This window comes from Sus scrofa, chromosome 2 (assembly GCF_054392235.1).
Source record: "Sus scrofa isolate SSC_HxYL_T2T_F1_AM1 chromosome 2, Sscrofa_HxYL_maternal_Yorkshire_Landrace_v2.0, whole genome shotgun sequence".
Classification (NCBI taxonomy): domain Eukaryota; kingdom Metazoa; phylum Chordata; class Mammalia; order Artiodactyla; family Suidae; genus Sus; species Sus scrofa.
The window spans coordinates 19290073-19317980 of NC_139384.1; the positions used below are offsets into that span (position 1 = coordinate 19290073).

Here is a 27908-nt window from a genome sequence, read left to right on the forward strand (position 1 = left end):
GGAGGAACCCCATGTCTGCGGGGCCAGAAGGAAGGTCTCCCCCAAAAGGATGCCTTTCAGAGGAGGACGAGTGGGTGATAGGTTGTGTCAGTAGGGTGTCTGTGTGGGCTGGGGAGCAGGAACCAGCTTGCCCCCTTTCACAACCACCCCCGCCTCAGCAAAATGTCAGCAAGCTGGGGAAGGGGGGGCGGGAGACAGGCAAGCTGTTAACCCGAGAGATGCTGGGGCGTGGGTGGCGCAGGCCCAGGCTCCCAGACAGCTATTTTGGCTCAGCCCTGGCAGGGGAGAGGCCTCTCTGTGGGAGCTTTGAACTGGCGCTCTGCCAGGCGTGCGGGTCCGGCGGGGGGTGGGGGGGTGGGGGGCCCGTAGGCCCTCCCTCTCTCTTCAGACCTCTCTCACCTCGAGGCCTGGTGCGCTGGGCTGTCCTCCTAAGCACCTCTCTCCAGGCCACAGGCCACTCACTGACCCCTGGGTGACATCAGGCGCTCCTTTGAACATGTCCCTTGAGTCATCAGCTCCTTGCACTTTGAAAGCAAGATAAAAGGTCCCAGACTGGCTCCTCCACTCCAGATCCAGCCAGGGAGCCATGTGACCACTGGCTAACAACCCCCGTCTCCCTACTCAAGGGCCTCCCCCAGCTCAGCCCTGCTCTCCCTCCAGCCAGGGTCCTGGTGGCACTGCTCCCTTGGGGTCTGGGTGCAGATCACCTCAAGGGCCTTGCTCTAGTCTCACACAAGACAAAGATCTCTCCATTTCAAGGAGCTCTCAAAGACCTTCTTAGGTGCCACCAGTTTGGTGATGGGAAAATAAAAGAACAGAAGACAAGCGTGCTAGGAGGTAGGGATGCCTGGTGTTGCAAAGATACTTGGGTTGGGCTCCAGTGTGAGCTGCATGACCCCAGGTCAGGCCCCTGACCCCTCTAGGCCTTGGTGTTTCATCTGCAAAATGGGAATAAAACCAACTACAGGATTGTTGAGAGTATTACATGAAACTGATGGATTTACCAGCTTCTGGCACCTGTTAATAACCAGAGAAAGAGGAGCTGGCACGTCACTCACCTGGGTGTGGGGGAGTGTAGGGGGTGGGAGCGCTCATCTCCTCAGCCTCTCCCTCCTCCCCCTGGGCCACAGAGCCCTCGGTCTCACTTAAACCTGCTCTGCCTCTGGTGTCTCAGCTGAGGAGGGGAGCAAAAGAGGAAAGATGGCAGAATGCTAGCTTGCCAGGGCAGCTGGTCACTGCTCTGCCTGCCCCTTTCCACCTGCAACGCTTTTCAAGGCTCCCACGTGTGACTGGAGTGCCAGGCGGGCGGTGTGCTGAGAACCGTGGGGGTGGGAGCCACACTGCAGGCCTCAAGTGAGGCTGACACCCTAAGGGCATCACGGGCCCCATGCATGAAACACAGAGGAAGCAGTCTAGGGGGGCAAGAAATGAGGGCCTGTCACCACCCAGAGGTGCACCCTGCTCATCTCGCCCAGGAATGAGGGGAGCTGGGGAGCCTGGGTGCAGGTGCAGCGGGTGGGCCTCTTACCCACACCCCACCCCCCTCCCCGCATGCTGACTTAGAGAACTATTCACGTGGCAGCGGCCTCAGGAAGGAGAGGCGGTGGGGGGGAGGGGGCAGGCAGGTCAGAAGGTGGAGGGGAGGCTTCAGGGCGCTGTGATGCGGAATAATCTGACAACATCCTGGAATTGGGGGGCTGGTGCCGAAGTCCCAGATAACCCCTAGCTAGCTGGGAGACCTTGGCCCAGCCAAGGCCACTGCACTTGGCCTCAATCTTCAGAGGGGGTCGGGGAGGGCCAGGTGATGTAGCTCACGCCCAGCCTGCCTTCTGCTGCCCCCTGACCCACTCGGCCCTGGCAGCCGGAGTATCAGGTAGCTCAGCAGCAGGAGGTGTGCGTGGATCTACCCACTGCAGGCCTTTGGTACAAGTGGATTGGGTGGAAAGGGGATGGCTCCCGCTCACCGCCCTCCCCACGATGGTAGTTGTCGCCCCCTCGTGTCGCTCTAGCGATACTGCAGGGCAAGTGCCCAGTCAGCTGTGGACCTGAAAACCCTCTGGCCTTCCTGGGGGTCCTGGGACCCAACCTCTGCTTCTCCTAGGGACCAGAACGCCTAGTCACCTTCCCGTCAGGTGGTGGGTGCCTGGTAAAATCTGGAGAGGGCTCCAGGAGGTGGAAGAGGGTGGGCCGGTTTCTCCCTTTCCCCCGCCTCGAGCTGCCCAGGGTCACTCAGCCTTTCCTCTGTCCTTGTCTAGGAGGACACCCACTCTCCTGCTCTCATTTGCCAAGAGAGAATCCCACATCCCGAGATTTGACCTTTTCAGAGAAAAATGACAAGAGCCGCCCGCCCCCTCCCCTGGCCCATAAGCCAGAGGCACTGGCAGGTGCGTGGCAGCCAGCAGCCAGCAGAGGGAAGACTGCGGGATCCACCCCGGGTCTCAGTCTTGGACGGCTCCATGCTGGCACACGATGTCGCCATGGAAGCCCCTTTTTCTTCCCAAACTGGCGGGAACCCAGAGACTCCGACTTGCACCTGCCTCTCTTGGCCACCTGGCTGACTCCCAGAATTAGCCTCAGCAAAATAAGCCACTCAAAGAGGTGTCTTTTGCTCCCAGACACCCTGGCACCACAGATGGGGTTCTCGCCTCCAAACGTGAGGCGTCCCTCAACACGTCCCTCACAATTATTGCAAAACCAGCCTGAACCGGGGCTGCTTCCGCTCAGGCTGCCTGGCGGGCACCCTCTGCCGTACTGGGGTTCAGGACTATGCTCTGTGAGCCCTGCATAGCATCACCTCTAAATGGGACCTATTGTCTCAAACTTGTTCTACAGGTGCGTTTCCTGCCCTCTGGGAATAAATGACTTTAAGCACTAACGAAGGGCAGGGATGGCAGAGCCAACACTCCGGCTCCCAGGGGCCCTGCAGGCTGAGGCTCCGTCTGTCTTGATGTGTGAGTGCCAGGGAATTTCCGATGTCCCTGGGGTGCAAAACCAGCTAATCCACAAGCTGGGTGACCTGCCCAGGGTCAGGCTGCTGGAACCAGGCCAGAGGCTGAGGGAGTCCTCCCCAGGTGGGCCCTGGACGAGAAGGGGGAGAGGGAGTCAACTTCCCTTCCACTGCCAACTGACCACCCCTCAGGCCAAGAGAATCGGAACGGTGAAGATGGAGGGAAACCCAGCTGTCCTGGGTGGGGCCGGGCCTAGGCCTTCTCATCTGGGAGGGGCTGATGGCTCCCAGCAAGGACAGGCAAGGTGGAACAGAGCTGGGGAGGAGCGTGGCTCAGCTGAGTGTCTCACTGGCTTAACAAAACAGGGGAGATGGCAAACTGCTCCCCATTCCTAAGAAGGTGAAGCCAGATGGGGTAGGCTGAGGTGGGCTTTAAGGAAGGGCCTCTTTAAGGAAGACGCCAAGGAGGCTGCCGTTCAGAGACCGTTTCCTCTGACCACACCAGGAGGGGCAAATATGCGGCCCGTGTACCATCGCTCCCCCTCCCAAGCCTGTGAGAGAGGGTGCTAGTAGATTCTAGAACTCGACCACTGAACCAAGATCCAAATGCAGTATTCTCAACACAGCTTCAGCAGCCACCACCAATTTGTCATCCTCCCTTCCAGCCACTGTCTATTCGCTTAGCAGACCCCTCAGTTCCAAGGCTTGAGTGTCTGGGGTGGGGAGGGGGCAGGGGAGGGGAGCAGGATGGGGAAGATGCAGAGGGTGGCTGCCCAATGAGCGGCAAGCCAGGCTGAGAATGAGCTGGGGGCCAGGTGGAAGGCGGAGGGCTGGTTTCGGCTGGGGCTTTGGGGAGTTTTACTTGAGACTGGCAACCAGCAGAGGTGGCAGGACAAAATAAACAGCATCAAAAGGACAGTGCCGAGACAGGGGCTCTATCCCAAGTTATCTGCCTCTCCCCTCGCTCCAATCAAAGCAAGAGGCGGGAGATCAGCCCCCGTGGACATCTGATTCTCCACACACCCAGGCCTGTCAGGAGACGTCTTTCCTCCCACTGCTCTCTTTCTGACTCTCCTAGGTTTTCCAAATACGTTCATTTCTGAATGCCCCACCAGCCCAGCACAATGCCACTATGCCGGGGACACTCCTTACACACTTTCAGAGGAGCTGTTTGATCTTCTTCTCATTACGCATCCTATCAGATCACTTGCCATCCCCAGAGTGATGTAATGCTGTCCTTCAAATTTGGTGGTGCCTTAGAAACACTTGGGAAGCTTTACAAAACGCCCAGCCCCACCTCCAGACCCAGTGAGTCAGACACACCAAGGGTAAGATCTAGGAATCTGTATTTCCTAAAGCTCCTGAGGTCACTGCGATGTTCTGTCTGGGAACCTGGTTTAGAAGAAAGGGATGTGGGTTCTGGAATCATTAATATGAGTTCGAACTTGATCTCTGTCTCTTACCTGCTATGTGATTCCGGGCAAACTAGTCATTTCTGAGCCTGCGTTCTTTTCATCTATAAAAATGGAGAAATAACGCCTATTCTGCTTATTTTAGAGAATTATGTAAAGGTACTTGACGTTCTCTTGCTTCTTATTCTTCCTCTGAAATGTGCCTGAGATTTACCGCTACATGTGCAAACTTGTGCCCTTCAGAAGGGGCATAGCCACAGGTCACAATAGCCCAACACTTGGTACCCTGTGGGCAGGGACAGGAAGCCTCGGGTGGAGCCCCTCCCTCCCCCTCACAAGCCTGTGAACACTGGAGGCTACATCCTGCAGAGCGGGGTGTAAACTGCTCCCTCTTGCAGAGTTGTGGGTGACAAAACAGAGGTAGGAGAAGCTTTGCTCCCTGCACTGTTTATATGACATTGAAGCCCACAAGGCTTTCACAAGGGCCTACGGAGCTCCATCTGCCAGTGTGAGGATCCAGGTTTTTGCACTTGGTGACACAGTGCAGGTGCAAAGAGCAGGGCCCTGGTTAGGGGAAGGCAGGCAGAGGGCACAGGTCAGCACTACAGGGATGCCAACCTGTACAGGAAAAAAGTGCCCATGTTATTGGCAGGTGAGGTCAGCCCCAGGAAGGGACAGGACAAAGCTCGGGGTGGGGGTGGGGGTGGGTTGCCAACTGCCATGAAACCTGGACAACCAAAGAAAAGTGAGAGGGAGGCTTTGGGCAGACTCCAAGTGGTCAGAGTCCAGTCTGAGTTGGCTCTGGGGTCCTGAGCTGATTGGCTACAAGCTCTGAGGCCAGAGGAGAAGGACGGGGTAAATCAGGAAAGAGCCCAGGGAGCCAGGTGGCGTACTTATGGGGCTCCACCTCCCCTCACCTTAGGCCAGGGTGCACGGGCAGGAAGCAGCTCCCAGCCAGCGCCAGCACACATGCCCACACTCAATCTTTCCACACCCTCCCCCAGCTCCTCACCAGAGTCCTGGTCAAAGCCCTATCACAGGCACAAGATGGTGACATTTGGCGTGCTGGTGGAGCGGGCAAGATGGAGCTTGAAGAGCCAGCATCCCATCCCTTTCCCAGCAGGACTAGACCAAGGTAGGTCGAGAGATGCCCACTGCCTAACAGAGCAGAGGTTGAGGTCCCCCTGCTAATTAAGAGTCATGTAAAACAGGTGACCAGGTACCCTCAACCCCAAGGAGAAGGTTAAAATGCTAATCGATCAAGGCAGTGACCAGTGCTCCAGGGCAGACGGGTTGTGAGGGTAGTACCAATGAGGCCATGTTCTGCAGACGCCAGGCAGTGGTGGTGGGCAACCCGGCCACATAGAGGATCAGGGTGATTAAGTGACCGACCACCTCACGGGGGCCAGAAAGCTCAGAAGGGGGCCGTGTTCTATCAGTGCCAAAGAAGGGATCGTGACCAGTCATGGGGACACTGCCTGCTGGTGCCAGAGAGTTAAGGTGATTGTCTCCCTGCTGGAAAGTTGGAAGCCGCCCCTGCCTCGGTACCACAGAGGAGGCGCGCTAAGCTGCCCGGTGCCAAGTAATGACCCCAGCTCGGTGCCAGTGCCCGGACACTGGTGGAGGACCGCCACGCAGAGCAACGCTAAGACAGCCTGGTGTCCGGGGAGACTCTGCTCGGTGGCATTACCAGGTGGCCGAGGAATGCCTCCCGATGCCAGACACGGTATTCGCCGGGTGCCGCGGTGCCCGCCCCGCTGCCGCCCCGCTCACCTGTGCCCGAAGAGCCGCAGCCCTGGGAAGCGCCGCTTGCTGAGACGCCGCGGCGCCTTGTCTGGCTCAGGACCGGTGTCGTGCTCGGAGCCGCTGGACGAGGCGGAGGCCGACTCGGAGTCGCTGCTCCGGGCCTCGGGGCTGCCGTCCCGCGGCTCCATCCGGCCCTAGCCCCGGCCGGCGGCGGGCCCACGGGAGACGCCCATGCCGGGCCGGCGGCCGGGGCTCACCACGCCGGTTCCGCACCGCCCGCCGCGGCCATGGCGCGCGCTCGCTCCGCCCGCCCTGCGCCGCGCGCCCCCGCGCCCCACGCCCAGGTGCCCGGGAAGCGGCCGCTGCCGCTCCAGGAAGTGCCGCCAGCCACGGCCGCAGGACCCCGCATAGCTGGCCGGGCCGCTGCCTGCCCGCCGCCAAGCACGCCCCCTCGGCTGCGCGGTGGCACCGGCCCGCGGCGCCCTCTGCCGGCCGCTGGCCGCGCCGCAACCAGCCTGGGCCTCCAGAGAGGGCGGGGGCCGAGAAGGGGCGGGGTATACTCAGGCCCCGCCCACAAACCGGCGGCTGGTCCACCCGGATCTGATAGAATCTCCAGTCAGACACACCCGGACTGCGCACTCCCAGACACACAACCTTTTTTCCCTTCCTCTTAGCCCCCCTCCCCTCACCAAACAGCCTACATGCTCACAAGTGAACATTCGCGAGGGTGGCTGTCACCACCTCCCCTCCCACATCTACAAGGAATAACACCTCTCTCTTGCACACCCTGTGCCCATCACAGCTACTCAGTCTCCACCCCTACCCCCTTGGCTCTCCCAAATCACGCCCACGGGAACAAAAGTCACACAGTGCTCCCCATACGCAGCACAAACATGTCTCTTACGCACAATTATGCTCACTCATTACTCAAACTAACACTTCCCAAACCTGGCCTCTCACACTCAGAAATTTATACCAGGACCCAAAGCCACTTAGTGACCCTCACACACACCAGCAACACGTTTCTCACGCAAATCTTTTCATGGCTATTTGAAGTTGTTTTTACTCTTCCACGCTCCTTATACATAGCATTTCCCCAACACACTATCCAAAGAAACCTGTAAGTCTCTTGCAGTACAGGGATCAACCTGCACACTTCTCACACACTCATAAATACATACATGTAAGGACCACTCTTATTCACCAACATACATGCCCTCGGAGAACATAAACATCTTTCTCCTATGTCCCCAAACGATACAGGTCAACGGATACATGTTGCCACATACCTCTTACCCATGCCTCACCCACCCAGAAATAAGCCTTGCAGACACAAACACACCCCCAAGGGCATCAAAGGTTGTCCTCTCTAGAGATGCGGAAAGCAATTGGAACCAGAGCAGTCGCCAGTGGTGGCACAACCAGCATACATGCTTGGGAATCAGCAGCTCAGGGACAGCCTCTGATAGCCCCTGCATGGCTGCCAAGAGGAGGCCTGGAAGCTGGAGGGCATAGTCTTCTCCCTCCAAATCCTGCCACCCTGATGCCCATATCAGCTGCCCGCTGTTTCTGTAAGTGCTTCTCTCTGCAAAGCCACATCCTGTGTCACCTACTTCACTTTCACCCTCTCTGGGGTTCTGGCAGCCCGTTTTCCAGCCTTAGCCAGCCACATTAGGCCAGTGCGGGAAGCTGTGACATGTGGGCAAGCCTGCCGTTTTGAAAAATAGCTAGCATCTAGAGGCTCAGAACCTTCTCCTAGCTTCCTCCATGTTTCCTCTGGGCCTGGAGACCAGGGGGGTGGGGCCCCAGCCCTCTCACCAGCAGCAGGTGCCAGGGTGGGCAGTGAAATCCACAAGTGGGACAGATATGGTCCCCCTTGGGGCATGGTTTGCTTTGGGAAAGTTTCCCAGTGGTTCTGACACCAGGCTCTGAGGGAGGAGCCCAAAGGCAGCTGAAGACTCCACTGAGTCTGCACAGGGCATCCAATGCCACACTCTTGTAGAGGCTTCTCTTCCCAGATTTCCCTGCTGTCCCCTCCCTCAACTATTAGCCTTCTGCAAGCTCAGCGGCACCCCCCCACACACTGCCCCACAGCAATTCAAACATCAGAGCCGCTCTCACCCCTTTGCCTTTTTCTGAGCCCCTGCAGAGCTCTGGACATAAGGTGGGAGGGTGATCCCACTTCTGCCACCCGCCCCCCCCCACCCCCAGATAGAAGACCCATAGAGGACTAGAGGGCCAGAGGGCCCTGTGCCCATTCTCTGGCCACCCAAGTACCTACTGTGACTGGGGGGCCTCGGCTGGGATCTGTGGCACGTCCCAGGAGCGGTAGCGCCACATCTGCCTCAGTACCCCGGGCCGCTCCCCTTCTTCGGTCTCCAGAGCCTCCGCGGGGCCCAGAGCTGCAGCCTCATCGCAGCCTGCCCCGGTACTGTGGCCGGCCCCCAGTGCGCTCATCCTGCCCGGCGACTCTCTTCCTCTTTCGGCACTTCCTGACCGGGGGCCCTGCGAGAGGCCGGCTGGCTGTCCCTGTAGAGGACCACGGGCCTCGGAGGCGCCTTCCGCTGGCCAGGGCAGGAGGCTGGCTGGGAAGAGGAGCTGCTCGGGCGGACGAAAGGCAGGTGAGGACAAGCCCAGCCCAGCAGCCAGGAGACCAAGTCAGACACCAAGTCAGAGCCAGCCAGGCAGCCAGCAGGCCTGCCCAGGCGGGACTCTGAACCTCAGCCCCCATCTGACCTTCTTAATGGCTCTGCTCTTTGCCTCTTGGTCCTGCTGAGGTCTCCCACTTCATCACAACCACCCAGTGCACTGGGGCGGTGCCCGGCCCCCCCACGGCTCTCTCTCTGCTCACCTCTGTAAGCACCCCACCATCTGACACAGGGTCAGGCACATGGGCAGTAGAAAGAGTAACCCGAATGGAGCTAAGAGTTGTGGCCTCACGTCCTGTGTCTGCCCTTTGCCAGCTGTGCACCCTGGATCAGGTCAGAAGTTTCACGTGAAACCCTTTTTGGAATAAGGTAGGCTGTCAACTGATGAAGACATGTGCTAGGGAGCTTTTCTGAGCCTCAGTTTTTCTCATCTGTTACGTGGAATGGGGCAATAGTAATAACTGAGCTCTTGTGGGTTTAGGAGGATTTAATAAGAGGTGAGAGGTTTAACAAGTTAATTCATTCACTAACTATTTCTTGAGCGCCTTCTAAGCCGCAGGTGCTGTGTCGGACTACACAGCCGTGTGCAAGGCACCAGCGCTCTGCCCTCATATCGCTTAGCTTCTGGGGGAAAAGGCATCTGGGAAACACATAATCAGTACAGGAAATCATGTCAGGTAATGCAATGAGATACGCTATAGAGAAAATGAAGCCAGTGCAGAGCGGGAAGAGAATGATGACACCGGGGCTACTGAGGCGGGGGATTAGGGATGGGCTCCCTGAGGAGGTGACATTTGAGAACTGACCTGAGTGAATTGAGAGCGCAAATTCTATGAGTATCTGGGAGAACAGCAGTCCGGGTGGAAGGAACAGCAAGAGCAAAGGCCCCCCTCTGAGTAGGAATATACTCAATGTGCCTGAAGAATAGCAGAAAGTCCACACTAGGCTGGATTTGAAGCCATTGTAAGGATTTGGTTAATAAATATTAAGGCATACACTTACTCTTCTTCTTCTTTTTTTTTTTAATGGCCACACATTCATCATATGGAAGTTCCCAGGGCAGGGATTAAATCTGAGCCCAAGTGCAACGCCAGATCCTTTAACCCACTGCACTGGGCGGGGGGTTGAAGTGGCGCCTCTGCAGCGACCTGAGCCACTGCCACTGGATTCTTGACCACTATGCCACAGCGGGAACTCCCCACTTACTCTTTCTTATTAGGGCTGATTCTAGGATGGAAATCGTACCTTCCTTAAGCACTCTTTAATCACACTCCTCTATAGTTCTTTAGCTCTACATCTCTTTGTTTCCCCAGAAAGGCTGTAAAGTTCTCGAGGACGGAAAGGGTGTCAGTTCAGTTCAGTCCAATAAACATTTACGCTACAGAACTGGCAGACCCTGGATTACACACGATGCCATCCCAGCCCTTAGAAACCTCCATCTGGTGCTCTAATCACCTTTGTGCCCCTCATGACTGGAACACAGTATTTCTTAAGAAATGTTTGCTTAATAAATCATGCCATGTCATGAAAATACTTTTATTTTGGTAATAATAAAAAAATAGCTAATATTTCTTGGACACTTCTCCACCAGAAAACTTTGAATCCTGGTGACAACCCTATGAGGTAGATCTTGTTATTTGCCTCCTCTTACAGATGGGGAAACAGAGGCACGGGGTGGCTAAGCTCATCTGTGCGAGGTTACCCAGCCTGTAAGTGAAAGAAGTGAGAATTTCACCTCAGAGTCTGTGCCCTTAGATAAGACATCCTATTGCCCCTCCAGGATTGGGGACATAGCCAGATGATGCCACTGAGGCTTGGCACCCCCTTTCTCAGTGGCTCTCCCTCCAGCTCATCATCCTGCCTCAAGGCAGGTCCTGTTTTGGAAGGAAGCTGCTTGCAGGGCCCTGTCCTCCTCTCCCAGGGATTCTGCAAGTAGCTTGAACAGTTAAACAGAGGAAATGGGGCTGGGCTTGTTTTCAATCTGAGGCTTCTGGCAGCCCTGGAGCAGCAGAGAGCAGGAAATGTGGCTCCTGGAGGGGAAGCCGAGCAGGCTGGAGGCTCTGGGAGGCAGAGCAGTCCTGGCTGTGGGACCACGTTCCCTGGGAGCTTGTACTCACTGAAGCTGTCAGTACTTTGCAGGTGGGGTGGGGAGGACAAGCCTGGAAAGGACAAGTGCACAAGGCTGGGGAGGATGCCCTTGGCAGTTCCTAGGACAACGTGTGCCAGCCCCGGGGAGCTGGGGACCCCTCAGAATCCACCCAGATACATACAGGAAGAGGAATCTGGGTAAGAAAATTATTCTGGGCTTTGTTGCGGCCCCAGAGGGTGAGGTGTTCTACTTTCCGTGGCCTGGATGAGCAAGTGGGAGCTGGGGAAAAGAAATGTACCAGGACACCAAACGCTTAGCCCACGATCTGGACAGCCTCTGCTCTCAAAACCAGCCAAGCCAGCCTCCTTGGCCTGACCTTCAAGGCTCCTTCTGCTCCGGTTCTTTTCTTTTTTGCCTCTTCCTCCAAGCTTTCCCTGCAGAGATTTTCTCTGAGCTCCTACCACACTGATGACTGCCCCACAGTAAGTACTCAACAAACATTTCTTTCCACTTCTTGTAACACGCCGCCCTTAGCCCTGACATTCTATTCTGCTTGTGCTGCTCTCCTTGCCCTGTCTGCCCTGAAAACTTGGCCAATCAAACTCTCCATCCTTCAAAACCCAACCCCAAAACGCAAAAGTGGGAAGGTGGAAAGAGTGGGCCCAAACCCCAGCCCTTGCTGTGTGACGTCAAGAAAGTCACTTAACATCTCTAGGTTGGATCCGATGATTTCAAAGAGCTTGTCTAGTTCTGACAGTTTCATTTGAATCTCCTTCCCTGATCTCCTAGTTTTCACTCATTCATTCATTTGTTTGACAAATATTTTATAAATACCTACTAAGTGTCAAATGCTGCTTCAACACTCCTCACCCTCTGATGTATCTGATACTCACCTTTGTTCCCCCCAAATATTCCTCTATCGTGTGACCTTTTATGCATATTAGTCTTGTCTCCTTACAAGACTCTTGAACCCAGTGTTGCTCCTAGCTCCCTCTTGGGTCCACGGTATGTATTCAGTAACTTCCTATGGAAGTTGAAGTGAGCTGAATACAGGTGTCCAGCAAGCTGAGCCAAGGGAGGCAGACTGGCTTCTTGTTTGCTTGAGGGGCTGTGGTGAAACATGGGGTGGGGGAGAGCTTTGGGGAGCCCATGCACCTTTCCAGCAGTGAAGCCTGTGGTCCAGGGAGCAACCTAGAGCCTGAAAGCGCTTGCCAATCTTGGCCTCTGCTCAGGTGCTGGGCCTCTGCCCCCACAGAGGAGACAGATGTACCTGAGCTGGGCCGCAGGTGCTGCTGTCTAGTGACAGATGGACATTGGATTAAGCTCCTTCTGGGTCGTGTGCAGGAGGAAATCCGGAGGATGGGCTGGGGACCCTTTCCCACGGGAGCAAGAGAGCTGGGGGGTGTAGCACTGGCAGCTTCGCAGTCAGGGGTCTCTCAAATCACAATCTCTCCTGGAAACCTGTCCTTTGGCATCTCCCAGGTGCCCAGGCTAGAGCCGAGAGGACCCTGGTGGGCTCTTCCCTTCCTTGTGGTCGGCTAGATCTGCCCTGAGGAGCTTTCTTCTGCCCCCGCCTGGACTGTAGAGCTCCCAGGGAAAGATCAGCAGGTCTCCTGTCTTTCCAGCCTCCCCTCCACATCTGCTGGATCATAAGCCCTGATTGCAGAACCACCTTTCAGTCCTCAAACCCCCTCCCTATTACCCCCTCCCAGGGATATGTGCAGGGGGTACAAAGCCAAAGAGAAGATCCCGAGGGATGAAAGTCCAGGCCCTTGGATGCCTGACAAAGGGCTTTGTATTGAAACCGATCTGAGTCTGGAACCCAGCTCTACCAGTTACTGGCTGTGGGATCTCAGCAAATTGCTTAACTTTTCCCAGGCTGAGTTGATCATCTGTAAGATGCTATCTGGTGGCCCTTAAATCCACCCCCTCCTCTATGAATCCTGCTTAGTCTTTCTTCCTTCCCCAAACATCTATAGGTCAAGAGCTCTGGTCAAGCGCGGTGGAGCCCAGCTGAGGCCAGGTCTAGCCCCAGTGTCTTTCCTACCCACTTTGTGTATCTTTGAAGATAGCCTTTTCGAGCCTGTCTAACCCTTGTCCTTGGGATCTGGATCTCTGAGGGGCTACAGAGCTGAATGCTCTGCTGTGAAGTTGCACCAACTGAAGCAAACATGAGACTCCAGCCCAGGCTTCCAGCCACCTTTTCAGCAGCACAGCAGAGAAGAACCTGTCCCAGTGCATCTGCTGGAACTACCCATCCCAGCCCCCCACTGCAACCCAAAAGGCCCAAATGGCTTGTGCCCCTGGGGCAGGAGGTGGGGGACATGAGATGCTGAGGGGGCCTGTTCCAAGCACCCAGGGCCCAAATCAGGTCAAATAAGACCCTCTTTCTGGAATCTCTAAGCTGCTGCCTTCACGAGCCTGGCCCCACCTCTGGGCATGGCCGTCCGTGGCCTTTGACTCACTAGTCAGCAAGAACCTTGGGTCCCTGAGGGGAGGAAGGGCCCCCGCCCTTCCCAAAGGAAGGAAAATGATAGCCCCCCGGCTTCCGGCTTCCTCTGGCAGCGGGCCCCCTCCTCCAGCTCCAGCTCAGCTCTCTGCCCCCGGTTTTTGCATTTTTAATTCAGGACAGAATGTGATCTCTTGCAGCTCCTTGCTTTATCCTGTTGCTATTTAAATTACAAATCGGCCCCATCTCCCTGTCACTCTTGGGTTATTTTTAGCTTCTGGTAAATAGCAGCAGGGAGAGTTGGATCAGGTGCCCCTCCCTCGAGGAGCTTTGTACCCACAGTCCCAAGCCCACAGCAGGGGGCACCCTCCCCTGCCAGCTGGTACCCCAGCCACTCTGTGGGGGTGGAGAGGGCAGAGGGAGAACTGCAGTCTGGGACACGCGCGCAGGCTCAGTCCCGTTCTTAGCCTTTATTGTACTCTGCCACCTCCAGGTCTCCATCCATCCATCACTCAGAGGCCGCCTCCAATTCCCAAGGAGGTCCAGCTATAGAGGGCAGAAGATTTGACTTGGGTCTCCCCTCCTCCCCATAAGTCAGGAAGTTTACATCTCTTAATCTTCTTTCATCTTCCCAGCCTCCCTCTGGTGCAGGTATAACTGTTCCCACTTTCCATAGAGGAAACAGGGTCAGAGGTGAAAGTGATTTACCCAGCTAGGAAGAGGCAGAGCCAGAATTTGAACCCAGGTTTTCTCTGACCCTGAAGAGTGCCTGCAGGTGATCGCACTGTCTCAGCACAATGCATGTGCCTCTTTGCCCGGTGCCTGCATTAATTCCCAGTGCCCGCCATGAGCTGCTTTCCCACGTGCTGGGTTGGCACACATGGCGGATGGGCCACATCCGGCCTGCTGTGTGGTTTTTTTTATATGGCCGTGAGCTAAGAATGGTTTTTTACAGTTTTAAATGGTTGGGAAAAAGCAAAATAATATTTGTGACAGAAATGATATGTAATTTAAAGTTCAGTGTCTATAAATAAAGTTTTACTGGGACCCAGGCACCCTCATTGGTTTCCGTACTGCCTATGGCAGCTCTGGGTCTGAGGTGGCAAGGGCAGAGTGGCATAGATGGTGTGACCTGCAAATCTGGAGCTATTTACTGCCTGGCCCTGTACTGAATCACACTTTTGTCAAAGGAAGGACCAGATCCCGTATTTCCAGCCCATACAGTGCCTGGGCCATACAGTGCCAGTTCCAGCCCATACAGTGCCTGAGCTCCAGAGACAGGGGCAGGTCCTCCTTCAAGGTCTTTCTGGAGCTACCCAGACCCCAGCAGAGGGGTCACATCCCAATGACTCAGCTCACATTTTACCCTTTCCCTCTCTCTTCCAGCTTCTCCACAGGTGAAACCAGTGGTTTCCAAACCTACTTGACTATCAAAATTACCTGGGGGAGGTTTTTAAAGTTGAGAATCTCAGGCCCCAGAATCTCTGTATCAGGATCTCCAGGGAGGGCTTAAGAAATGATTTTGAAAGAGACCCTTAGCTGATCTGGCTTGGGGGGATCACTGGGCTGACCTCCAGAGGTTCAAGTTCTGCCTCTTCAGACTGGTCCTTTCAGACCGAACCCAGTGTCCCTTGCACCCCTGGCTTCTCTCAGGCTAGAGGCCACCTTCCAGTGGTCTCTCTCTCTCTCTTTTTTTTGTCTTTTTGCCATTTCTTGGGCTGCTCCTGCAGCATATGGAGGTTCCTGAGCTAGGGGTCTAATTGGAGCTGTAGCTGCCGGCCTACACCAGAGCCACAGCAGTGTGGGATCTGGGCCGTGTCTGCAACCTACACCACAGCTCATGGCAACACTGGATCCTTAGCCCACTGAGCGAGGACAGAGATCGAACCCGAAACCTCATGGTTCCTAGTCAGATTCGTTAACCACTGAGCCATGACAGGTCTCTTGAGCCCCACCCTGGAGTGTTTAGGATTCCTCAAGTAATCTGGGGGTTCTCAGGCCCAGATACAGACCCAAGATCGTCTTCTCTCCCCTCCCCCTACCGACAGAGACCTGCCATCTCTTCGTCTACCTAAAGCAGCTGCCAGGGCTGCTTCCGGCCCATGCCAGGGCTGCGGGGTAAAGGAAACCTATTTCCCAGAAATCCCCACATCCCTAAAAGCTCCTCCCGTCCTGCTGAAAACACCCCCGTCCTCGCTCCCGCTTGCGTCAGAGGCAGCCAGGCTCCAATCCCGCGTCCGCTGGCTCCCACCCCTCGCCCTCAGATAGTTTGCCCCCGCATTTCTATCTAAAAGCCTTTTCTCTCTGTGAAGGGCTTTCAACTGCTTTTCTTAGCAACTCCTCACAGCAGGGTGGGAGGTTTCGCTGCGAGCCAGAGCTGCACGGAACTGCAGAGGATGTAGAAAGGGCCCCCAGCCCCCAGCGGCCTGTACAAGGAAGGGCAGCTTTGGTCACCAGGCCACTCAGGACGGCAGCCCTGCGGGAGGGCTGAGTCTTTCCACTGGGTCCCCTGGGAAGCCGAGGGCTCTGACTCTTTTTGGGGGCTTCCTCTGCGCTCCACCCAAGGCGCTCTTCTTGCCTTGATGCTTTGTCCTGCTCTGGTCCTAAGATGGAGCTCCTGGTCTAACCAGGATGTGAGGAGGTGCCTCGCTTGATCTGTCCAGGGGTGACAGCTGGAACCCACTCTGGTGCTGTCTTCTGCAGCCCTTACACTGGTGACCCGGAGGTCTCCTGATCCCTTCACAGCCAGAGAGGAGTCACAGCTTGGTGACTCTGTATCCTTAGTGACTAGAGGCCTCAAGTTTGGGCTGTGGAGGGGCATCCATTCAGGAACCACCCCAAGGGAATCCCAGCCCTTGCGGCTGCCTCCGTGTGTGTGTGTGTGTGTGTGTGTGTGTGTGTGTGTGTGTGTGTACACAGAGCATCTTCCATCTTAGCCCTTTGCTTATTCTCTGCCCTGGTCCCTCCAAGCCTCTATCTCGCTCTGGCTTCCTTTTCAGCTCCAGATGCTGTTTGTCCCTGACCTGCAACTGAGGAAAACCTTGGGTCACCCTCTGATGTTACAGGTGAAAAACTAAGGCCCAGAGAGAGAGTGAGACTGTCTAGCTTCAGGACACGCAAGTCACTGGCAGAAGTGAGAATACAAGTCCGGTCTCCTGACTCCCGGACTGGTATTTCTTCCATTCTATTTTCCATTACCCATGTCTCTTTGTACTCTCTCCTCCCCCAGGGGACATTCAGGGGCTCTTCTCTTGGCAACCAGGGGACAGACAACACCCTCCTTTCGCATGATGTTCTAGAAGAACTTGGTAATGGAACCGGGTGTACCCCTGATTCCTAATAGGCCCCAGACAGTGAAGGAAGGGCCCATGGGAATCTAATCTCCTGCCCATTTATTCTGAGCATCTCACTTCATGATGGTGGACCAGTCCCCTCCCCTCTCTCTTCCACCAAGTGATGGAGGCCTGATGGTCTCATAGCCATTAAGAATACTGAGGTCCTTCAAGCTCCCAGCACTAGGCCATTTTTACAAAACACCTTTCCAGAAGCCCCAGGGAGAAGCAGGGCAGCCTCAGACACATCCCAAGTCCTTGGGATTGTAAATAGATAGGAAATTTGTCCTCTCTAACCAGATCGATTTCTTCAAGGACTGCAGGTGCCTCGACGTCCCTGCTGGACCCTCCAGAGAAGGTCACGCTGGGCCAGGGGCAGCAAGTCCAGGTGGGGGCTGTGATCTGGGGGAGGAAGAGGATGGTAAAAGCGGCCTCTAGCCTGCCCCCACCCCCTCCTCAGATTCCCTTCTCTGTGTAACTTACCCATCCCCCTAACTGGAGAGGCAGCCCTCCCCCAACTCATCCCAAATCATAAAAGTGGTCTCTGGGGCCCCCTCCAGCTGATTCCTTGGGTCACAGGTGGTAGGACCAGGGAGGCCAGGAATCTTCCACGGGCAGAGACGTTTAAGAAGATTCAGGTGCGAGAATGAGGTTCAGTCTACCACTGGGCTGACAGTGAAGGTCTGCTTGGGCAGAGGGGTCCAGGAGGGGATTCTTTCCCCATCTCTAGGCAGTAGGGTCTCAGCCATGGTGGCAGGGAGCATCACCTCGGTCACTTCCAGGAGCCAGTGCCTAGCGCCGGCTCAGCCCATAGGAAGGCTCCAGTAAGGCCTATTGAATGAATAGGGAGCCCCTCTTTACCCCAGAAGATGCTCCTCACCCTTCCCAGCAGATGGAGGTTTGTAAGGATCAAGTCTTGGTTATTTCTCTCCTCATTGCCCAGTACAGTGCCTGGTACCCAGTTGGCACCAGTAATTCCATGTTGAATGAATAGGTCTCTCACTGGTCATTAGAGAAGTGGTCCTGGGAGCTCCCTTTTGGGCCCAGAGGGCAGAGACCCCTTGGTCGTCATTTCTGAATCCCCAGGGCCTAGAGCAGTGTCAGGACAGCCGCAAGCGCTCCATGAAAGTCGACTGAAAATGAGAGTGGTCCCACGTGCTGGGCTCCCCGCTGCCCGCATTCTCCTTACCTGTAAGACACCTGCTTGCGTAGGTGCATCTGGCGGAACCGCTCCTCCACCGGGGGTCCAGCGGCCATGCCCCGGGGTGCCTCGAGCCACGGCTGCGAGACCTCGGCCTCCTCCCCGCGGCGGCAGCGCCGCCGCACCACCTCCTCCTCCGTTGCCCGGCCGCCGCCAGCCCCGTCCCCGCGGGGCCCTCCGCCGCTCGGGCCCTCGGCCATCCTGCGGCCGCCCTCTTCCAGTGGCTCCTGAGGCCTTGCGGGGTTCCCTGCTCAAGTTCAGTCTCCCTTCCTCCTGGGCCTGGCAATGCGAGGCGGGGAGGGAGGAAAGCGCTGGGTCCCGCACGTCCCTCCCGACGCCGGGGCTCAGACGACGGGAGCTGCCAGCTGCTGGGCGCTGCGCCTGGGAAAGGCCGGCTGGGATCTTCCCGCGCCCCCCCCGGGGGGGTCCTTGCTGATGTCGGGGTGCTGCTTCGTGAGCGCTAGGGCGCCCCCCGGACGGCGGGACCCAGAGCCGGGTCGGAGCCCGAGCCGGAGCGGTGAGCGCGCTCCTGCAGCCGCCGCCGCTGCCGCGCACCGGAGTGTCACCTTAGAGACACCCGCCAGCCCGCGGGGTCCGGTGCGGAGGACGCCGCCCCGCCGAGCCAGCCCGGCCCGGGGCACCGGAGGAGCGAGTCCGGCCCAGCCCGGGGCGGGCACGAACCCGGCCCCCGGCGCCCGCCAGAGCCCACCCTCGCGCCCCCTCCCCTGCACCCCGCCACTCGGCAGCTGCCAATCACCGCCCCGCCCGTCACTCAGCGGCTGTGATGTACCCCCCCTCGTCCCGCGCTTTCCGGCTTCGGCATTCGCCGCTGCGGCGGGCAGGTGGGGGTGGTGGTGGCGGGGGCGGTGACACGAGCTGGCTTTAACCCCGTCGGCGCCACAGGAATTTAGAGACCCAATTAGATTTGGGGAGGGGCACAGGAAGGGGACCGTACTGTGGGACGCCTTGAATTTGAGGATAGACCTGATTGCCCGTAACACTGCCTCTATGCCTTGGGCTCTTCTGAACCCTGCGCAGAGAGGGACCCAGCTCAGGGTGGGTGGGGATGGAGAGCTTCCGGACCCCGGTGCCTGGCAGGCCGGCAGGCAACCTCCTCAAGGCCCGGCTCGCCTCCGAGGACCTGCCCCCACTGAGGCTCCTGGGGGCAGTTTGTAGGAGAAGATTGAAGTCAATGTCGGAAGGCTGAGTCAGTCTCCTGGATGGGGAGAAGGGAGGAGACTAACTCCGGAAGGAAAGACAAGAGGTCTTCTTAGGGTCCATCCTCCTGCTGGAAATTCTGCTCCTTACAACAGCTCCTCTTTTCACTGGGGTGGTCTTCACCTGAACCTTACCTCTGGATGATAATGGGACCCTCCTTAGCTTCTCAAATCTAACACCTCCTATCCACTACCCCAGCCTCATCTTCCTAAAGTTGCCCTTTGACCATAGCATCTACTCTCCCTTTGCAGTATTTAGTGGTTCCCCCTTGCCTATACTTTAGCCTGGCATTCAAGGCCTGCCTTGATCTTCCCACATCCGATCTGATTCCATCCCTTTCCATCCACTCATCTGTACTCCTTATTCTGGGAATGGGCATCAGGCCTCTACACCATGGTTCATCTGAAATCTCCTTCTGTTACTGTAACTTCAAATTCTGGGGAGCCACTGAAGTGCCTCCTCTTCCAGGAAGTCTCCATAGATGGCTCCAGCTGAAAAGCACCCTTCTTTCTCCCAGACCCCATTGCCCTTTGCACCCGACCTCTAGTCTAGTCTGTCTAATCTTTCCCCACTGACTGGGAGCCCGGAAGGTGGGAGGGACCAGACTCACCGAGGTAGAGAGTGGATTACAGAGGGGGCCAGCTGTGGTGCTCAAGGCGCCTCCAACTCTCACCAGCCCTACAGTGGCTGTCCTGCTCTAAACCTTTGCTCAGGTTGTTCCCCTTGCCTGGTGGATGTCACATTTTCTGAAATCTTCATCCGTCAAGGCCATTCTCATCCTCCATGAACCCCTCCCCGACAGTCCACGGCAGACGCTGTCTCCCTCCCTCCTTCAGCCTCGTAATGATTTCCTGGGCCCCTGGCTGGGCATTCCCCTTCGCCCTCTAACAATAGCTAACATCTCATGTGATTCTCACCGCAGTGCTGGGTGGTAGATACTATCACTTCCTCCATGTTACAGACGAGGACACTGAGATGTCATTCAAGTGATTTGTGCGCTCAGGATGGCTCAGGTGAGGTGAGTGAGTGGGGAGCCAGGATTTAAATCTAGGTCTTTCGGCTCCAGAACTCATGCCTCTTTCCACTCCCCCATGCTGCCTGCCACCCAGTGACAGCCTCAGGTCTGCCGGTTTCCCTTGTCTATAAAATCCCTCCCCAAAGGCAGTTGCCTCAGCTCTGCCTCTCTCCTCTCTCCTGGTCCAGCCATTCCATCTTGGATGAATGGAGTAAATGGAATTGCTTTAACTGTCTTGGCCAGAGACGAGCTTCCTTCTTAGAGCCAAGTTCCAAAGAAGCCCAGTAACTGCAGGGGGTGGGGCAGGGCTTGGGAGCTCCCCCTCCCCCTATGGCCCCTTTGCCCTTGGGATTGCTTTTAGGATTGCTAATTTTCCAAGCAGCCAGGCGGCAGCGGTAGCCGCCTATACCAAGAATTATGGTAGTGCTGGCTGGATTTGACATTCCCTCACAGCTGCTTGGCTGCTGGGTTTCCAGGTTAGTTTTTTTTGTTCAGCTCCTTCCTGCTGAGCTCTCCCCACTCAGTCCTTTTAAAAGGGAAGCTTCTCCCCTCTGTCCTCACACCTCCCTCTTCAGACCAGCTGCTGACTGTGTTATTTTTTAGCCCTGGATCAGCCCTCCTCCCAAGAATCCGAGGGAAAAAATTAAAGCCCCCCCCCCAGCCCCAGGCTGACCACCTTCTGCAGCCTCTCCCAGCTGCAGCTCACTCCTCTAAACAACTCCAGCCTGGCGCCTCTGCTCTCAGAAAGTGATGGCTAATGCCTTTTGAGTGTTTACTGCATCACTGGCCTTGTGCAAGCTTTCGTGTGTGTGCACGCGCACGCGCACACGCAAGCTGTCTCTTGTCAGCTCCTCACAGCAACTTTATGAGGGTGGGTACTATTTTACAGATGAGGATATTGAGGCTTTGAGAGGTTAGATAATTTGCCAAAGTCACACGGATGTGCAGTGCAGACATCAGCACCTATGCTCTTAACTGCCACTCTGATGGCAAGGAGACTAAGGCTCCTTTGGGAGTGAGTTCCCTGCCTATCTACTTCATCCCAATGCCCCTAGGGGCACCTAGTACCCACCTCTGGTAGGTGCGCCATTTGGGCAGATGGCTCTAGGGGTGGTCTGCCCTCTGGAATTGGAGCCTCGCCCTCACCTATCTCAGCTGCAGGCCTGCCTGTAGCTGCTCTCCCTGCTGCTGGAGTTTTGGTTTCCAGGTGTAACAAAGGGTTTGTTGTGGCAATCTGAGCAGGACAACTGGCCCCATGAAAGCCATCACATGTGTGTGCAGCAAGGCTGGTTGCCAGGGCTGATGACAGAGCATAGCGGCTGCAGCCCATCACTGGGGACACACTAGGGATGTGCCCCCTTATGTGGGACAGTGACACAGCCCTGAGGAGGCAGGATGTCAACAGGTGGCTTGCGCCAGGGGATTAACCCTGCCTCCAACATAGGTGGGAAGACTGCCTGGGAGGGACAGGCATAGGGTGGTGACCACACTTTGACCAGCTTGCCAAACCCTGGGCTCCAGGAAGCCCCACTGTTCTGCCAGTTTCCCTCATCTGTAAACTCCCAAAAGGATCTTGTGTAAGAATGAGAAGCTGGATCGGCAGTAGCCAAGACATGGACACAACCTAACTGTCCATCAACAGATGAATGGATTAAGAAGATGCAGTATGTGTGTCTATATATATATATACATATATATATATATATATATATATATATATATATAGACAATGGAATACTACTCTGTCATAAAAAGAATGAAATAATGCCATTTGCAGCAGCAGCAATAGAACTAGAGATTATCATACTAAGTGAAGCACATCAGAAAGAGAAAGACAAATACCACATGAAACCGCCTATATGTGGACTCTAAAATAGGCACAAATGAACCTATGTACAAAACAGAAACAGACTCATAAACATAGAGAAGAGACTTGTGGTTGCCAAGGGGGAGGGGGAGGGAGTGGGATGAACTGGGAGTTTGGGGTGGGTAGATGCAAACGATTACATTTAGAACAGATAAGCAGTGAGATCCTATTGTACAGCACAGGGAACTATATCCAGTCTCTTGGGATAGAACACGATGGAAGATAATATAAAAAGAATGTTTATATATGTAGGACTGAGTCACTTCGCTCTATAGCAGAAATTGGTACAACATTGTAAATCAACTATACTTTAAGAAATATTAAAAAAAAGGAATGAGAAAGGCGCTGAGGGGAGGGAGGGAGGAAAGTGTGTTGGGGTGAGAGCTGGAGAGCTGGAGGGGCAATGTGAGCTCTGAAGCCAAAGAGACCTGTCCTTGTAAAGCAAATATGCTACCCAAATCCCACAATCCCCCAAACAAAACAAAACAAACAGACCCATTTTCAAATATCCACTTTGCCACTTATTAGCATGTGACTTTGGTCAAGTCTCTTCCCCTCTCCGAATCCCATGTTCTTTTTTTTTCGTCTTTTCTAGGGCTGCACCCGTGGCATATGGAGGTTCCCAGGCTAGGGGTCTAATGGGAGTTGTAGCCACTGGCCCATGCCACAGCCACAGCAACATGGGATCCGAGCTGCCTCTGCAGCCTACACCACAACTCACGGCAACACTGGATCCTTAACCCACTGAGCAAGGCCAGGGATCGAACCTGCCACCTCATGGTTCCTAGTCAGATTCTTTAACCACTGAGCCATGACGGGAACTCCTGAACCCCATGTTCTTAAGTAAAAACACTCACCCTTTAGGATTATTTTGATTCCTAACTGGGACATAGAAATTCTCCATCCAGTGCCTGGCAGATGATCACAAGTCAATAGCGGGAGGGCAGGTTAAGTATCTGGAGTTGCTTTGAGCTGTGGTGTAGGTCACAGATTCAACTGGATCTGGCATTACTGTGGCTGTGGCATAGGTCAGCTGCTACAGCTCCAACCCAACCCCTAGCCTGGGAATCTCTATATGACACAGGCACGGTCCTAAAAAGACAAAAATTAAAAAAAATTGTGGGAGGGTAGGAGTTCCTGCTGTGGCTCAGAGGGTTAAGAACCCAGCATAGGAGTTCCTGTTGTGGCTCAGTGGTAATGAACTCACCTAGTATCCAGGAGGATGTGGGTTTGATCCCTGGCCTTGCTCAGTGGGTTAAGGATCAGGTGTTGACACAGGCTGTAGCACAGGTCAGTCGGGCTCAGATCCAGTGTCGCTGTGGCTGTAGCACAGACCTCAGCTGAAGCTCTGATTTGACCCCTGGCCTGGGAACTTCCGTATGCCGCAGCTACAGCCCTTAAAAAAGGTGTGTGTGGGGGTATGCTAGATTTCAAGCCCTTTGATATCAGGAGCTGCTGGGTCTTTGTGCTCTGAGGTCAGCATTGTGCCATGCACAGTAGGGATACCTGTATTTGTTGACTGGTGAGGCTTTGTCTCCCATTCCTATTCCTGTTCAAACCTTCCCCTTTTCTTCTAATTCAATTCCCATGCCAACCCTCTCCATTGCCCCATTCCTAAACCTCACAGTCATTGTAGGGGGGGGCTCCCTCAGTTCCTGTCTCCCGTCATTTTGCATTCCCAGAGTGCCTTCCATTTCTGCCAGGCTTTTCCAGTTAAAGTGGAGCCCTTCCCCACCCACCTCATCCATCATCTTACCTCCATGTTGGCTCCTTGCCTTCTAGAAATAACTATAGTCACCTCCCCTCTACCTAAAAGAGCAGTCCCAAACTATTCTTTTTATTTTTTTATTTTTTGGTCTTTTTGCCTTTTCTAGGGCTGCACCCATGGCATGTGGAGGTTCCCAGGCTAGGGGTCTAATTGGAGCTGTAGCCGCCGGCCTATGCCAGAGCCACAGCAGTGTGGGATCCAAGCCGTGTCTGTGACCCACACCACAACTCATGGCAATGCCAGATCCTTAACCCACTGAGTGAGGCCAGGGATTGATCCCGCAACCTCATGGTTCCTAGTTGGATTCGTTAACCACTGTGTCACGATGGGAACTCCTCCCAAACTATTCTTTAAAAAAATTTTGGGGAGTTCCCCTTGTGGCTCAGTGGAAATGAATCTGACCAGCATTCATGAGGACACAGGTTTGATCCCTGTCCTTGCTCAGTGGGTTAAGAATCCTGGTTGCTGTGAGCTGTGGGGTAGGTTGCAAATATGGCTTGGATCTGGCGTGGCTGTGGCTGTGGTGCAGGCCGGCAGCTGTAGCTCTGATTAGAGCCCTAGCCTGGGAACCTCCATCTGCCATGGGTGCAGCCCTAAAAAGACAAAAAAATTTTTTTTTCCTGCACCCACAGCCTATGAAAGTTCCCAGGCCAGGGATCAAATCTGAGCTGCAGCTGCAACCTACACCACAGCTGCGGCAATACCAGATCCTTAACCTGCTATGCCACAGTGGGAACTCCCCCAAGCTGCTCTATATCTCACCTAAATCCCCCCTCCAGCTGCCACCTTCAATGACAAGTGTTCATCCCTCTCTACCACCCCACCCCATCCAACGCAGTCTTCACCTCCATCCTGCCAGTTCTCATTTGCTCTAGTTCTCCCCAACACAGCTCCAGCTGCGGTCACTGCTGACCTCTTCATTGTCAAAGCAAATGGACACATTGTCTTGTTGTCTTCTGCAAGCTCTCAGATGGCATCTGACGCTTGTGAGCACCACTCCTGGAAACTCCTCCATCAGTTTCTAGGGCACTTACCTCTCCTGGTGTTTCTTTCCTCTCCAGCCATTTCTTCGCGGGCTTCACCCCTCTTCTTCCACTGTCTCTTCATGCCCATCTTCCCTGGAATTCTGCCCTCTAGGCAGACGCAAGACTTGACCATACCACTTGGATGCTGACAAGTTCCCAATTTCTGCCTGGGATCCCTTTCTGCCAAGCCCTAGACTTGTAGGCTAACGTGAAGATTCTACAGGCAGTTCAAATGCAAGATGTGCTAAAAACAATTTCTTTTTCTCTCCAAATCCGCTCTTGCTCCTGCAGTCTGTGAATGATTTCATTGGTTTCATCAACCACCATCCCAGCCACCCTGGCCTCCAAGTCAGACAACCTAAATATGGTGCCAGGCTCTGCCCTCACTCTTGCGCCCCACAGCCAATTTGATATTAAAGCCTGTTGATAATTCTTTCTAATTATCTCCTGACTCTGTCTCATCTTCACTATACCTCCCACAGAGCCCCAGGACAGGCAAATCTGATTATCTCACTCTCTGGCTTAAAAAGATTTCAAGGAGTTCCCGTTGTGGTGCAGCGGAAACGAATCTGACTAGGAACCATGAGGTTGTGGGTTCAATCCCTGGCCTTGCTCAGTGGGTTAAGATCCAGCGTTGCCATGAGCTGTGGTGCAGATTGCAGACGCGGTTTGGATCTGGCGTTGCTGTGGTTGTGGTGTAGGCAGGCAGCTACAGCTCCAATTACACCCCTAGCCTGGGAACCTTCATATGCCACAGGTGCAGCCCTGAAAAGACAAAAGACAAAAAAAATAAATAAATAAAAAATTAAAATAAAAAGGCTTCAAAATGTTCAGTGGCTATCACCTTCCCTCAGGATGAAATGGTCTTTCTTTAGATCCCTGCAAGGGCCATGCTTTCCGTCAGGGCCAGGACAGGGGTAAGGCAAGTTGAGCTCCTAGGGTGACAAATTTAAGGAGGTACTCATTCTCCGGGGTGTACAAGTGCCTCCCTAAAGTTTGTGCTCTCACTACCCCCTTGCCTCACCCGAGTCCTGGCCCTGCTTTTCATGGCTCCCTGTCTGCACCTGCCACTCTCTCCACCCCAAATATTCTAAGTCCTTCTGCACCTTGCCAATTCCTACCCACTCTTTAAGACTCAGTCAGGGGCCACCGCCCCCGGCTTGCCATTCCTGACTCATGGATTCTGAATGACATGACACATTTCTGCATCTCCTTAGCATCCTGTACAGCCCTCCATCACATTGGCTCTGAAGACTGGTTTACTCCTCAACCTCCTCCATCAGCCTGCGGGACTTTTGAAGGCAGTTTGTTGAATGACTAATAGAGGGAGTGGATGAATCAATTAGGAAAGGGGGTGTGCTAAAAGTTATTAATAATAATGGTAGCTTTGGCCCAGAGCCCAGACTTTGCTGGCCTGTAAAGTCTTCCGTATTCTAGCAGTTAAAATTGATGCCTGGCAGCAGCATTGAGGTCCCCAGCTAACCGTCAAGATGAGGCTGTGGGAGGAGGGGGATATAGGGTGGGGCTTGAAGGCCAGCTCTGCGGCTTCATAGTTCTATCTGGTCTCATCCATCTTTTCCTCTGGTGTGCAGCTGGCATAGGCACCCTCCCACCACCACGCCTGTCCAGCTGAGTATGAAAGTATCACGCCTGCGTGTCAAAGTCCACATGCCTGAGCAAGGCATTCAAGACCCTTCTGGATCTGGCCCCTGATCACTATTTAGCCTTAGTTCTCAGCATCCTTGCCCTCTACCTTCTGGCTGTTCTGAACTATTTAAGGTTTTCTTGATGTTTTCCTGTTCTCTCCCTCCTTTGAGGACTTTGCCCAGGCAGTTTCCTGTTGGAATGTCCCTTTCTCTCTTCCGACTCCTCCCAGCGGTCCTTCATGTCACCTCCTCCAGGAAGCCCTGGCTGCTTGTCTGGGTGAGACAACTCCTCTGTGCTTCCTCGCTTGGCCCTTAGCTCCCTGTGTTGATGGTGCCTGTAAATACGCAGCCGGTCTTTCTCAGATTTACCTCATTGGTTGCCTACAACAGCCTCATGCATTGAATGTTAATTATATCTCTTCTTAAAAAAATTTTCATTATAGCTGGTTTACAATGTTCTGTCAATTTCTGCTGTACAGCAAAGTGACCCAGTTATACATATACATACATTCTTTTTCTAACATTGTCCTCCATTATGTTCCATCACAAATGATTAGATATAGTTCCCTGTGTTATATCTCCTTTTTTTTTTTTTTTTTTTTTTGCTTTTTAGGGCCGCACTTGCAGCATATGGAGGTTCTCAGGCTAGGGGTTGAATTAGAACTGTAGTCACCGGCCTATGCCACAGCCACAGCAATGCCAGATCCGAGCTGCATCTGCAACCTACACCAGAGCTCACAGCAATGCCGGATCCTTAACCCACTGAGCGAGGCCAGGGATTGAACCTGTGTCCTCATGGATGCTAGTCGGATTCATTTATGCTGAACCACGACTGGAACTCCTATATCTCCTTTTTAAAAATGGAGAAGTGGAGGCTCAGAGAGACTCAGGTTACACTCAGGTTACAACACAAATGGCCACTTCAAATGACACACATGTGAGCTCAGTGTCCATTGCTCAGAGTCTGGCCACAGCTTAGCTGGGTCCTGTGCTCAGGCTCTCACTGGTGGTCGTCCAGATGTTGGCTGGGCTGGGGTCTCATCTGGAGTTAGGGTCCTCTTCCAAGCTGCTCGAGTGGTTGACTGATTTCCATGCCTCGCCACAATGGCATGAGGCCCTCAACTCCCCAAGGCCGCCCCCTCCACGCAGTGCACAACACGGCTGCCAGCTTCCTTAAGGCCAGTAGGAGACTCGCTTTCTCTGCAGGAAGGGCTCAGTCCCTCTTTTAATGGCATTCACCTGATTAAGTCAGGCCCACCCAGGATAACCCCCCCTTTTAATGAACTCAGAATCAACTGATTTGGGACCTTAATTACATCTGCAAAATCTCTTTACTTTTTCCATAAGAGGTTACCTAATCATGGGAGTGACAGCCCTTCATATTCACGGGTCCCCTGCAGACCCCAGGGGAAGGGATGAAATGGGACCTGTACACCAGGGGGCAGGAACCTTGGAGCCTGCATTAGAATTCTGCCCACCACACACAGCTAGGAGGGGCCACTCTGGTGGTCAGACGCAGTTCTTCTTATTCTGAAGTCTATGCTT

General features: G+C 54.6%; 1 protein-coding gene across 19 annotated transcripts in view; it reads right to left on the reverse strand.

Annotated features, from left to right (window-relative positions):
- The window catches only part of DGKZ (diacylglycerol kinase zeta), a 41749-nt gene extending 23615 nt beyond the window's left edge, over positions 1-18134 (reverse strand). For 5 of the 19 annotated variants that reach the window (XR_014837017.1, XR_014837016.1, XM_021085258.2 and 2 more), the window contains exon 1: positions 6133-6508. Coding sequence is in view for 9 of the 19 variants with exons in the window: in XM_021085258.2 (XP_020940917.1) it covers positions 6133-6293 (161 nt within the window). In the remaining 10 variants the exon portion in view is untranslated. Of the gene's footprint in view, positions 1-6132; positions 6509-8382; positions 8864-17812 lie in introns of those variants that run through there. The other 14 variants (XR_014837020.1, XR_014837019.1, XM_085011330.1 and 11 more) reach the window with 9 other exon arrangements.
- Positions 18135-27908: the final 9774 nt, after the last annotated feature.